This window comes from Agelaius phoeniceus, chromosome 15 (genome assembly GCF_051311805.1).
Source record: "Agelaius phoeniceus isolate bAgePho1 chromosome 15, bAgePho1.hap1, whole genome shotgun sequence".
Taxonomy (NCBI): Eukaryota; Metazoa; Chordata; class Aves; order Passeriformes; family Icteridae; genus Agelaius; species Agelaius phoeniceus.
The window spans coordinates 10,765,645-10,779,755 of NC_135279.1; the positions used below are offsets into that span (position 1 = coordinate 10,765,645).

The 14,111-nt window shown below is 46.2% G+C and overlaps 1 protein-coding gene across 5 annotated transcripts in view; it reads right to left on the reverse strand.

Annotated features, from left to right (window-relative positions):
* ACSL6 (acyl-CoA synthetase long chain family member 6) overlaps positions 1 to 9,649 on the reverse strand; it is a 57,869-nt gene extending 48,220 nt beyond the window's left edge. For 3 of the 5 annotated variants that reach the window (XM_077186532.1, XM_077186531.1, XM_077186527.1), the window contains exon 1: positions 9,494 to 9,649. In XM_077186532.1, the coding sequence (XP_077042647.1) occupies positions 9,494 to 9,542 (49 nt within the window). In that variant the 5' untranslated portion in view covers positions 9,543 to 9,649. Of the gene's footprint in view, positions 1 to 8,902; positions 8,973 to 9,292; positions 9,426 to 9,493 lie in introns of those variants that run through there. The other 2 variants (XM_077186529.1, XM_077186530.1) reach the window with 2 other exon arrangements.
* Positions 9,650 to 14,111: the final 4,462 nt, after the last annotated feature.

Below are 14,111 nucleotides of genomic sequence, written 5' to 3' on the forward strand. Positions count from 1 at the left end.
GAAAGTTCCCTTTGCCAATGCCACATCCTGAAGCACCCTGCACCTTTCTGTCCCTGACACTGCTGTAACTTGCTTTTGCTCTCCTGTTTTCACAAGTACTTTCAAGTCACCCTGAAGACATTTCTGTCCATGCTAAATTTTGCAAACACTCTGCAAGTCAGTCTGTGGCTGTATTCACAAAAGTGAATTTTCAGTTCATATGTATATGGCACATTTTTGCTGACTTCTGTCAGGGCTTTCCCTGTCTCCAGCCTCCTTCCCCATACCTGCTGCAAAAACAGCCTTAAAATCTCTTTTTCTGAATATTTTAAGCCTCCAAGATGCTGAACCAGGTTCTAAAGGGTTAAGATAGAGGAGGCCCCCAGACGGCTCATGGCTCATTCTTCGGTCTCAATGACACAGAGCTTTTGCCTTTTCAAATATATTTAACCAAATAAAGTGAATAGAGGATATGCAAATGCCTTTCCCAAAGGAAACACAGCCCTGAATTGTTGTTGGCAGGTCAGAGCATCACACCACCCTCAGCAGCCTCTCAGCTGCGGGAGATTCGGGCTGGAGGAGGTGGTGGCACAAAAAGACCCTTTTCAAGCAGGAAAAAAAGCAGGACTCGGGTATTCCAAGGAGACAGAGAGAGGAGGTCACTGGGGATGGCTCCCCCGGCATCTCAAAACCCTGGTTCCCTGTGAGGGTGGGGAGGCCCTGGCACAGGTTTCCCAGAGAAGCAGGGGCTGCCCCATCCCTGGAAGTGTCCAAGGCCAGGTGGGACGGGGCTTGGAGCTTGCTTTAGTGGCAGGTGTCCCTGTCCTGTAGCAACACGAGTGAGTGTGCAAGGGAGACCCACAGTGAACAAAGGTTCAGGGGACGTCAGGACGCTGGCACAGCTTGGGTGAGCTGGTGCTCACAGGCCAGCCACAAGCTGCTCTCAGCTCCAAGGAGTTATTTGAACATTTGGCTGAAGAAAAGATAATTCTGAATGAGATTGCCTGGAGTTATGGAGAAGGGCTTTACCTAAAAATGAGCTGTATTGGTATCTTGGTCTGATATACACTGTCTGCCAAGGAAGGCAGAAACCTCTCTTGGAATTCAAAATGTGACCGCCTTCCCTCCAAATTATTACAACTCTGAAGTTAAGGGGCTTTCAGGCAAAGGTATGGGAAAGCAATAACAGTTCTTTGCTGGTGGGTGTGTGTGTAAGAAGGCAAACCAAGGGCAGCAGCAGCAGCAGCCCCAGCCAAGAGCAGGAGCCGAGCGCGACCTCCCCTGGGCCCAGGGCTGTCCCTGTGCTGCAGTTCCGGGCACGGCCAGCAGGGGCGCTGCTGGCTCCCGGCTGGGCAGGATGTGCACTGACTCCCCCACGCCTGCAGGGGGCGCTGTGGCGCGAGCTCAGCCCCACTGTGCACAGGGCTGATGGTGGAGAGAGGGAAAAGGGGTTTCCCTGGCTCAGGAGCAGCCGGGCCCGGGGCCCTCCTGATGGTGAAATGTCACCACGATATTTTATGAAAAATCCTTTCGCCAGGATTTCTTCTCCTGGGAAGCTGGGAAGCTTCAGCTTCTCCCTGTTTCGCTGCTTTGGAATTTGATTTGGAGAATTGTTTATCTCAGCATGCGAATTGTTTTTACTTAATGACCAGTCCCAGTCCAGCTGTCTCAGACTCTCTGGTCAGTCACGGGTTTTTATTATTCATTCTTGTCTAGCTTTCGGATGTATCCTTTCTTCTATTCTTTAGTATAGTTTTAGTATAGCATTCTTTAATATAATATAATATCATAAAATAATAAATCAGCCTTCTGAGAACTTGGAGTCAAATTCTCCTTTCTCACCTGGTCCTGGGGACCCTCACAACACCACACAGTGGAACCTTGGAGTGGCGCTGGAATGGCAGAGCCCAGCACACCCACACTGGCAAACAAAGTGCAGCACTAAGCACTAAGCAGTGGCAAAGGCAGGGGGTCCTGCAGGTGCTGGGTGTCCAGCTAAAATATGGCAAAACCCCGAAATAACAGCAAAAAATGGCCAAGGCTGTGAAGGAGCAGCCGGGCTCCCGCAAGCAGCCAGGAAAGGCTCCCTCAGAGGGGCTCAGGGTGCTGGTTTTTCCCCTGGGGCACCCCGGTAGATGGTGAGGACATTTTTCCAGTGAGGTCAGGGGTTTGATAAGGTCCAACAACTGCTCTTACAAGCAAAGGCTCACCCATGGTAGGAAAAGCATTAAAAGACTGAACTATTGGAAACAACATAACTTTTAAATTTCTATTTTGTCTCTCTAGTTACGCTTGACTTGACTTTGCCTCGGAGAAAGAAATTTTCTTTAGGTTTTTTTAGGAGATGTAACATCACTCTAAGGAGATGGGTTTAACATACCAACAGACTGGGAGCAGCCCAAAGATACCCAGAAAGATAAAAGGCCATCAGTGGAACATCAGCGGCCACCTACGAACATCTACCCTCACAGGAACATCTACCACCCCCTGCTCCGGAAAGGACTGATAAGAAAATCGAAGAATCAAGATCTAATCAATATCAGAGGCAAAGAAATTCAGATCCAATGGAAAACTGAACACTAGGGGTTGCTCAACTCTAGACCAATGTACTTTGAAGCAGTGCATCTCTATGGGTTTTGACCGTATAAAGTTTGGGGGGAAATCCTGCAAAAACCTGTGTCATGGAATGATTCTCTCTGCACACCTGGGCTATGTGTGGATGAGATTATTTCTGTGGTAAATCCTGGCCAGATCAACATCCTGGCTAGAATAAATTCCCTCCTCCTCCTCCCATCCATATATTTTGTTCTCTTAAGTACCAGTCATCATCATCTCTTGGGCATCAAATGGGACAAAATTCTCTGAGAGAAAGAAAAAAAAAGGAAAAAATTCCAATCTCCGGCAATTGGAGATACTAAATAAAGTATATTTAACATTTCAAAAGGGGTTCTAATATATTTGTCTTTTTTTGTCCATCATTACGAAGAATTTTACAACAAACTAAATAATATCCTCTCCACTTCTTATTACTAAGTACTGTTTTCTGCAGAAAAGACATTAAGTCTGCATCATTCCTGCCTTCTGTAATTTGACTGCTTAGATCACCTCCAACTCACTTCAATCAACAGCAGAATGATTGACTGTTTCCTAGATAATTTTTCAAAGAGGAAAAAAAAGTTAAATCAGTTTAGCAATCTGCGTGCTCGTTCCTGTGCCGAACAGCTCATACTTGCCCTTGGAGATGGGGGAACAAATAAAAAGAATGCCAACTTAGCAAATGTCTCAGTGCTTTGCCTGCTGTAGCTTTCGCCTGGGGCCATCTAGCAGCGAGTGGGACACCCCAGCGGTCACAGCGATGTCAGTGTGGCTCCCGAAGCTGATTTTAGGGATTTCATAGCCCTTGGAAAGGAATTGCTTGTTGCTCTGGAGGCAAAGAAGAGCAGGGCTCTGACCCTTACCATGTGCAGGCCCTTCCCTGAGGAGGCTGTTCCTGAGCCCTGTCCTTCCCTGGGCACCATCACTGGCCCACATGGTGGGCACAGCCCAGGGGCTGCTCTGCCTTGTGCACGGGGGCAGCTCAGCCCCAATTTCCTAAGGGCTGGTGGGAGAAGGAAAGGTCATTTCAACCAGCCCCTGTGATTCTCAGCCATGAACAAGCACAGTGGCTTGCCCAGGAAAGGCAATTTTCCATCTAAGAGCAGGTCAAGCAACAGCCCAAAGTGAGCTGTGGTGCCTTCTGCACCCATCCATGCACTGCCTGTGCTCTCAGCAGGGAAAACTGATCCTTTCCAAAGGCAGAAGATGTCAGGCTGAAGAGGGGGCACAGCCCCAGGAGCAGACAGGACAGGGCAGAGATCTGCCACATGGGCAACTGTCCCAGAGAGGAGGCTGTGCCATTCTCTGGGGTGAAAATATTGGGGAAAAACAAATAGCAAGGCTATTGTTAGCAAGTCTCAACATCATGTTGGTATCCTAATAAGCAGGATCTGTATTAGTCATAAGCAAATATGAGAGGAAACTTGGAAGATTTTCTAGTAGTTTCTAGAACTTTCCCAAATGAAAGTATGTTCACAGCAGGGAGAGTCACACTTGTGTGGAAGGATCAGCTTACATGGCACCACACACCAGGTCCCTGCCACCTCAGCACTTCTGCTTCTTGACCCAAAGTTGTACCTTAATAATTACAGAATCATTATGGCTGGAAAAGCCCTCAAAGGTCATTGAGTCCAATGGCTAATCCAGCACTGTTAAACCCACCACTAAATTAAATCCCCTAGCACCACATCTACATATTTTTTGAACACTTTCAGGGATGACAACTCCAGTACTTCCCTGGGCAACCTTTTCCGATGTCTGACCACACCTTCCATTAAAAAATTTTTCCTAATATCTAATTTAAACCTCCTCTGGCAGAACAAAAAGTCCCATTGCAGTGAGTGATCTGGCTGACAGCGTTGGTGTGGCTGTCGTTCCTCTGTGGTCAAAACACAAACTCAGGTGGCCAGGTGAAGCATCCAAGTGTCTGTTCCCAGGTGTGGGACTGATGCTCCCCTCCTTGCCATCATCAAACCCCTCACCAGTGAAAGCAGTGAGGGTTCTCTTAGAATCTGGCCACTAAAAGATGGATTTACACAGGTAACCCTCCACCTCTGCCACAGGCAACAGTGGGAAAAAGACCCTCTGCTTTGATTGTTTTTCCAAATAACCCAGTATTTGGAATTTCTGCTCCTGGGCCAAGTGACACACTTGGCCACAGAGGGAAAAGTCACCTAAAAACCCCCAGGTACCTTCGGAGCAGTTACTCTCAATGAAGTCAACTCATCCAGCACAGATTTTGCAGCACGTATGCACAGTGCTTAGTGGAAACTCCTCACTGCAGTTCACATGTGGTGTCTCTGAGATTTTATCTACACAACCAAAGCCACTTTGTTGAGCAAATGGAAATGTGAGCTGCAATCTTGCAAAACCATGGCACACAGGTCTGAATAAAAAGAATCTTCTTCCCTGAACTGGGACTTTCCTAGAGAAACCATGATTTCCATTGAATGACACACTTTTTTTGACAAGTGACATTTTCTTCCTGTGGTGTGGAAGAAAATTATTTGGACAGGTTGGTTGGATTTAGCTTCTTTCCATGTTTATGGGATTGGAATATCCCACACAACACAGAAGACAGAAAAACCCCCTGTGTGGCTGACTAATCCGGGGGTTGTGGGGGAAATCACCATGGGGTCTTGCCAAAACCTTGCTGTGGACTCAGCCCAGGACAAGAAGGGGCTGCATTTTCAGCCATGCTTTTCTGAAGTATCTACTACACACTGTAGCTGAAGCAGCTACATCACTGCTTGCAAAAGCCCCAGCAGTGAGTAAAGGATGCTGAAGCATGGCTGCAGCAAGGAGCTGGGGACTAGCTCACAGGTGCTGAACTACCCCTGACACTCTTTCCTGACTAAAAATCCCCACTCATCCCAGTGTCTTACTTTCTCACCACCAGCTACCATGTTTTCCATAGTGCAGTCTCTGGTAGGATGGTAAAATTTTTATCATTTTGCCTATGTACAGAGCGTAGGAAGAAGCAAAATGAGGAAAAGCCCCTGGTCTGCTTCCTCACCCACCTTCCCACCAGCCTCAGGTCACCTTGGAGGCTCTGTGACAATGTTTATGGTGCAAGGAGGCTTTGACACAGCAAATGACTTGTCATCAGTAAGTCCTGGTGGCACACCACAATAATTCCAAGCCCAGCAGAACATTTCCCTGTATCATGCTGTACAGAATCATTGCTCAGTTCCTTGAATTCTCCAAAAAGGATTTGCAAAGACTCTGAATCAGCATATCTGGGAATAAAAGCTCCTGGAGAACCAATCATGGCTCACAGCAAAATGCAGGAGAGTGTGGAGTGTGAGGGTCCCTGCTGGGGATTCAAGGATTTTACATGTATATTTCAAGCATATTTATATATTTATGGCCACATGCTCTCTAATACACCTTTCTCCACTCTATCTGAGTGGTTTCATAGGGTAAGAGGGTAGCTGGGTTCCTGAGCTCTGTAAACCCTCCTGCACAGTGGGAGAAGAGGTGAGAGGATGGAGCAGTTTGGACCACCAGTGCCTTCTCCAGAGGGGACAAGACCGGTGAGCTGCAGGAGCAGAGGTCTGCACTGTCCCTCCTCTGAGCTGTCCCTGCTCCCAGCACCCACAGCCCTGAGGGAACAATAGCAGGGACAGATGGGTCCCCAGTGCCAAGGATCTGCAGGGCTTTGGCTTCACACAGTAGCACAGGAGACAGAAATAGCAGTGAAGGAGAAAACCTCATTACTTGTATTGGCCCATCCCCAAAGAATGTATGCAGAGCACTTAAAAATAAAAGAATAAATTAACAGATGTTTTTCTTTCATGTTAATTTCTGATCAGAAAGAGGGCGAGTAAGTTTTTTTTTTATTTGGGTCTATATGAAGAAATAATGTAGCAAAGTTAAAAACAAAGCCATGGGAAAAGAGCTGCCCTGAATGCCTGTGAACCCACCAAAGGATAACTGCCTGCACCACGTTACCCACCATCCCTTTCCATCTCACCCAGACTTGCCTCCAGTTACCTTTAAGATATCCAGATGCTGATTGCAACTGTGCAGTATATGTGATGAAGGAAGAACAAGGTATTTCTCTCAAAGTGCTCTCAGAAATGTACTCACAATGAAACATCTAAACCCTCTGGTGCTCTGCAGTGTTTGGTGACATCAAAAGGACAATTATACCCTTACTGATGTAATGTTGTATTTCTTTGTTTCTGGCTCACTCCCAAGTCAGCTTTCCTATTTCTGAGGGTATCCAGTTAATTCCATTTACCATCTGTCTTCAAAGCTTCTCTCCTATTTTTATTACTTGAATGTGATTGTAATATCCATAGTTCTATTGTGGAGACAAGAATCAAATAAATGTCCAGATTAGTTAGGAGCAGCAGAGAAAAATTGCTATGTCTTATCTTGTCCTGTGAGGGAGCAGGGAAATTCAAATGTATCTAATCTTTCCTTTTGATAGTATCTAGCAAATGTTCAAATGGAGCAGTAATAGAGGGATGGAGAATAAAAGCAACTAAATATACCTCAGCCAATACCATGAGCTTTGCCTCTGGTGCAGCACCTGGCACTCCACAGGCTGGGCTGAGCAGCCTTGGGCATCTCCTCTGTACACAAAGCATCACCAAGGACTCCTGTGTCACTGCATGAGAGCCAGGATCAGGAGTGGGATTGTGCAAGTCTACTGTAACCTCAGATGAACCTCCCAGCCCTTTGCAAACATGCACTGAGAAATGTTTGGAGAGGCACTGGTGCTGGTGGGAAGGGACACTGTGATGGCAGATTTCCCTTCTTGTGCCTCCACACATGAGTGCAGGTGCCTGCCTGGCCTCCAGCTGCTGCCAGGAGGCAAGAGAACAAAGACTTCCTTTCTGTAAGGCAGGGCTGATAGGGCAGGCAAGAGACTCATGGCTGCAGCCACATGAAAGAGAAGAGCAGAGGAGTAAAAGCAGGAAATCCCAGAGGTTCAAGGGGTAAGGTGAATTCTTGAACAATTTCAAGCAAACCACCAATGTTCAAATCCCTAGGGAATTTGCCATTAGGTTTGTGTTTGGTTTACTATACCACTCTCTGCATCCATCAAACCATCCAAGACTGAACAGTAGGAAATAATTGGCTTTGTCTTTCACTGACTTCTACCATTATTTCATTGAGATGAACATTATAGACCTGTTCTCAACTTGTTAAAACTTTCCTAATGGCACCCGAAATTAATCTGAGTTAAAGAAGAATGCTTCACTGGGCTGTGAGGGCCAAGGAGCCCCTTGTTCAGTAAATCAGCACAGCCACTCATTTGCAACATGACTGATGGGATGGGGCCATCAGAAAGCCAAAACCAGACATGAGAGCAACAGCTGCTGCTCCAGGGCTGAGCAGGTGCCACACTGCCAGGTCAGGCAGAGCCACTGGCTCTCTGGTGGGATCCATCTCTCAGAGATACCTGTGGTGGCACACATCTCACTGCCACTGCAAAAGGCAATAACAGCACACCTTTCTTCTGAGGGCACCTATTCTGCAGACAGAAACGTTGGGCTAAAGTCATGTCCACACTAAAATAAAGAGAGCACAGCATTAAGTGAGGCCCCACTAAGATGCACAAGACAGAGGATCTGAGACACAGGAGAAACACTGAGATGTGAAGCACAGAAATCAATACCTCAGGGCACATGTGGAGGACTGAGAGTAGGAGCTTACACAGGAGACCTGTTCCCAGTGGGTCCTGTTCTCCTGCTGTTGTCATAAACAAGCCTGGTGCAACAGTAATGTGGCTCAGAGCAGTCCCTGGGGCCTTGGGGCCCAAAACACAGTAACAAACACTTGCCCACAGCTTCCCAGCCAAGTCCTCCTTTCTGTTTCACCCATGTAATTCCCTCTGGGCCATATTTCACTGCATGAGTTTTGCTACAGTTCTGAAGCAGCTGATTTAAGCTGCTGATAGAAGCAGCTGTAAGGCCACTGCCTTTAATGAGAGCTAACAGGATATTTTCAGAGGCAAAATTCAGGATAGCAATTTTAGGTTCCCTTTTTTTTTTCAGTGTGAAACATCCTTTTTCATAATCAAAAATATCAAGTAGGCATGAACATAAATAATTACAATATTTTCCATTATCAACACTCCCCTCAGAACATCTACCGAATGATGCTAAGGTGTTGTCATTTAAAATAATTTTCCCCTTTGTATTTCTTCTCCTTGGAAGTCTGCCGGTCTAGAGGGAAGCTCTTTGATACATAAAGGGGGAAATAGCACAGACATTGAACATTACCTTTCTTTAGAAAAGGCACTTCACACAGATTCAAAGGAGTCAATTTCAAATCAGCACAGCAGATCAATTCAAGATGAACCTTTAAATACCTTACAGAAATCCTCCTGTTTCAGACTCGCAAGAATTTCCTAACGCAGACCCACTTGGAATCGTCACTGCCTGCCCACAAAACAATGGGATCCAGCATCACCCTCTGCCCATCAGCTCTTAACACGCACACACCCCTCCAAGCGCGCCGCCCTATTTCACATACCCACTACAGACAAAGTGCCCCAACAAATTTACCAGAGAGGGACTGGTGGAACGAACCAGCAGGACAGTTTGAGAGATATTATGTAATGCCTCCCGCCGAGCTCTCTGCACCACTGCCATAGCGGCTCATGGTGCCGGCTCCGCCGCACGCATCACGCCGAGCATCATGCCATCCCCATGCAGAGCGCCGCTCCCGCCTGCCTCCTCCCTTTAAAGAGCTTGAATACCCTTTATCGCGGAGCACGGACGGCCATGGGGAGCCGGACCGCGGGCCCAGAGGCCGCTTCGCAGGGTTCAGGCCGGTACCACCGTGCCGAGGCGGGCAGCCGGTCCCACCCGCTGCGGAGAAAGAAAGGAGCCGGGAAGCAGGGAGAGGGGCGGGGAGAAGGACAAACCCCGCAGCCGAGGCGGGCCGGGGGAGCACTCACCCAGCAGCAGCCACCCGGAGCCCGCCGAGCCCAGGAGCGGGGCGAGCATCCCTGCGGCGCGGCCCCCGCGCCCCGCTCCGCGCACTGCGGCGCGCACTGCGCACCCCGCCGGCCCGGCCCGGCCCGCTCCGCCGCGCCCCGCACGCTCCCCCGGCGGAGGGCGGTGTTTTTAGCAGCCCTCCTCCTCTCCCCATCCAGCCGAGCCCTACAGATCCCTCCTAAAAGGGGCTACGCTGCCGGAGGTGCGCGGATGCTCATCAGAACATCCCTGCCCCCTGGGATCCATGAGGGGAGCGAGGGGGAGAAACTTACTCCTTTATAGCTTTATTTTCACCTTTGGCCAATGAAATTGCAGCTGGCCGGTGACCTGCACAACAGAGGTACTAAAGATAATCAGAGATGCTGAAACACAGCCAGCTTCATCAGCAGAGACAGCTCGGCATTAACTCTAAACATCATCATACAGCTCGTGGCTACTTAAACAAAAAAAACACAAAAAAACCCCGAAAATGCAAACTGTGTGTGATACTAAATACATGGAGAGAGGAGAGAAGAGCAGATTTGTGCTCTTGACTGTTCCCTGAACAAGCTAGTTGTAAAAAAAACCATGTCCCAGCTCCATGGTACATGAAGGGCCTTGCAGAAGAAGGTGTTAAAGGGGCTGCACCGGTGGTGAGAACACGTCTTGCATCCCTCTGGGAATCAGAGTGCCAGTGGAGTAAACAGGATGGGAGTGCCAAAGGGTAGAAGATATGCTGTATTTTATTCAGCCCTTTGAGTCACTAACATGGCAGGTCTGCACCGTTGGCAAAACTGCCTGCTCCAAGTTGTGATATGCTGCTGTTTAACTCTTTGGGAACATATGCCAAGATACACCAATACAATTCCCTGTTTGTACCAGGAATTAGCACTAGTTCAAGTATGATTACAGCTGTGAAGGGCACACATTTCCTTTGCAGATAAAAGCTTTTGGGTTTTCTCAAAGGTGAAAATGAAGCATATGAAAATTAAGAATTTCTATTCCATGGCAAAAAAATTTCACCATGTGGTTTCTTTCTGATTCAATATGGGAACAATCTAAAAACACTTCCTGTGTATAGAAGCCTAGCAGCTGATTAAACCTGATGTAATTTGTATTAGAGCCATCACTGCCCACTCCTGAAAGCTGTTATAAAATTGTCATGTCCCTTTTAGTCAAGGGCCTTTTGTCTTTCAAGACTCACAGTCTCAAGGCAGAAAATCATCATCAAGCACTCTAACAAGTGAGCTGGAAACCAAAGAGAACTGTATCTGCTTCCTCAGACTGCAATTCTCATAGTAAATGCCTCTAAAGCAATTGGGACTTCAGCTACACCTTCAAGTGCCATCAAATCAAGTCAAATCAAATCAAATATAACAGCTATAAAATAGGACTTGGCAAAATCATTTCTACTGTCATCTGTTTTGCCTGAGAGTGAGATAGATTATAGATTAAATATTGCACAATCTAATTTACTTAAGAACATTTGTAGCCTATTCCTACAGCCTTCTCTTTCTTGAAAACGAAAAACAGTTTCTATGCCAATTTTTACCTGCCTCTGTGGCAATTTTTGTGTTGCAAGGCTGTTAGCATGTCTCATCTTCAGCAGGCTACCTGGATCCTACAGTTCCTGTGTCTAAGCAAGCCCAGACTTCTCCCTGAACCACCAGTGTCCTTAGCTGAGCCTTGCTTCTGGACTCCTGAAATTTTTAGCTGGAAATCACAATACTGAAGCTAACAGATACCACAAAACAAATTGTCCTAGAAATATTCAAGGCCAGGTGGGACAGGGCTCTGAGCAACCTGATCTAGTTGAAGATGTCCCTGGTCACAGCAGAGGAGTTGTACTAGATGACCTTTAAAGGTCCCTTCCAACCCAAAATGTTCTATAATTCAGGATGTCTTGATCTTTGAGGAGATGAGTATCTTTAAATAATACTTCCTTGGGGAAGTTGAGGGATCAGAGGAAACTGGCTGAAGAGTACCAGCTTCCAAAACTTCACTGAGATTCATGCAAACAGGTCTGTGCATGCAGTTGCACAATGAGTCCTGGAAACACCTTTTGTTCATCTACCATAGGAGTGAAGATCATTGGCACAACAAATCCCACCTGGACCTCCATGCCCTTGCTTTGGGGAGCCACAAGGTGTCTGCCTATGCTCTGCAAAGCAGAGCTTTCCTGACCTCAGCATCTCCTGCAGCAGCTCCTCCAAGCCCTACACATTAAAAAAAGACAAGAGACTTCCTGTGTTTCACCACAAACTTCCTGCCTCTCTGCAGAGTTCTCATAAACCTTTCTCTAATTCTTGACTTTAAAACCTTTGCTAGCTTTCTACTTCTCTGTAACTACAGTCCAAGGCAAACTTGGCCAAACTGATTATCAAAAGGCCCATCTACAGTTTTCTGAAATTGTCCACACCTCAATAGCAGTTTAAGTGCTCTCACTTGCTGGTATAATAGTAATAGATGTTCTGTCTTTGGAGATGTGACAGACACCTGTCATAATGATGCTGAAATTTTCCATGCTAGGAAACCACCCAGAATCTTATGATTCACAGAAGTGCCCCAAATCACTACTACACCAGAGCTATCTCTCCTGCAGAGGACCTTCAGCCACCAAGTTATTAAAGCAACCACCAGCATGACTTTCCTAATAGTCAGAGCAGAGGCCAACATCAGGAAAAAACTGGCCAGGGAATCTGAGCTTACACCTCTCTGAAGTGTGTTAAGTTTTCCAATCCACCCCAGAAGCTGTTACTACCAGAACTCTCATCTTTTCTGTTTGCATCAGAGCCGAGGCTGGGTTATAGAGAACAGGCACTCTATCAGCTCCCCATGAATACAAAGCAGCTCCTACTTGCTCTCACAATTAGATACAGTAACATTAGCCTAGCTGGGAAGAAATCAGTTTATTCAGTAGTCCAATATAATCTGTTTGACCCAAGTAACACTAATATAAAAAACCCTTAGAAGCGTTCCATTCTGTTAAATATTTTAAATAAGCATATGAAATGTATTTCAAGCTGGGATTTACATGATTTTTATTCCAAGTTTTTCAGTCTGTTCTCCTTCCCAAACAGCTGGTAAATAGTTACTATGGCAGCACCTAATGCAGAGTGACTCAGCACTCCCTCACATTCCAGTAGCAGCGCTGTCTACCCTTCTGTTTTTTATGATTATAACCTTGTCTTCCCCTTATTGTTTCATTGCAGAATTATGATGTTTAAAACATCATTCTTTCCTTGTGAAACTCAGCATTTATTGGTGGAATCAATGCAAGAATCTGCTAAATAAAGATCATACCTATTCAGGATGCTATTTCAGCTTTACTTTTGTGTTGATCACAAAGATGTCTGAATTGTTTCCATAATTTCTCAGTGTTTCTTTGGAGCTTTATATTGCTAAGTGAGTTTGTCTCATATCAAACCACAACACAATCAGCTCCAAAATATCCCTGTTTGATTGTGAGGAGAAGCTCCCCTTCCCTTTGTTAATGTTGAAAGCTTCTTGCTTTCTGTTCATGTGTTTGGGTTTTTTAAATTTACCTTGCTTTGAAGGTTGTATTTACACCTTGAGTTTTCTCCTTTATTCTTTCTTTGGGTTTCAGTTCAACCCAGAGGTGACTGGCCAACCAGTTACCATTGTTACCAAAGCTCTTTGAGTGTGACTATCAGCCAATCCTTTATCTACTACAGTCATCCAATGTATCAAGTCTAAGTGCATGAAAAGCCCACATGTCATCAATTGGCAAGTCATCAAAAAATTAGAAGAATTTTTTTTATAACAGTGAAACTTGCAAAGTTTGTGGTTTCCCATCTCATGGCTGGATTTCCCCAGAGCTAGAAGGGTGTGAACTCTCCCATCATGGAGTTTTCTGTCATTGAGGCAGTTGTTTCACTGTATTATGACATTCTGGAAGAAAGTGCCTTTAAAGTGGCTGGCGGGGGATCTCAGCTGAGTTAGTTTCTCAACTTTAACTTTCTAAAATTGAAGCTGACAGATTTATGACAAATAATATAGCAAATATATCTGGGGAGAGCTAAGGTATTTTTTCAGTACACTTTATGAACATTAAGATAGTTATTTTAGACCTGGAATGCAAAAACATGTCTGAGGAAGAATAATTAATTTTTCTCTCTAGCCCTGCAGGCATCTTTCACTTTTCTCAGCCATTCCAAGCTCTCCCAACCCTGACACCACGCAGGAAGCTCGAGGCCCTTCCCACCAGGTGTGCCCCTGCTCGGGTGTTAGCAAAGAACAGAGAAATGAGGGATCATGGCTGGGCACGGCTGCTCCCCGGGGGCTCAGGCGACACCTCCAGCACCACGGACAGCGGCAGCTCAGTAATTACCTTGTTCATTAACAAACCTTTTCTTTGCTCCGTTAAATCACTGGCGGTTCTGAGGACTCCCTATTGTGTTCCACATTACTCCCAACATTAGAGATAGCAACAAGGATTAATGTGTTACCCTGGAAGTTGCAGTTGCTCCTTCCTTGTCTTCTGCTTCACTACCAGCCTCCTCTTCTACCATTTTATTTTTTCCTACCTGTGGAAGAGAAGACATTTAAGTCCATTCTGCACCAGACTAATAGAACCCT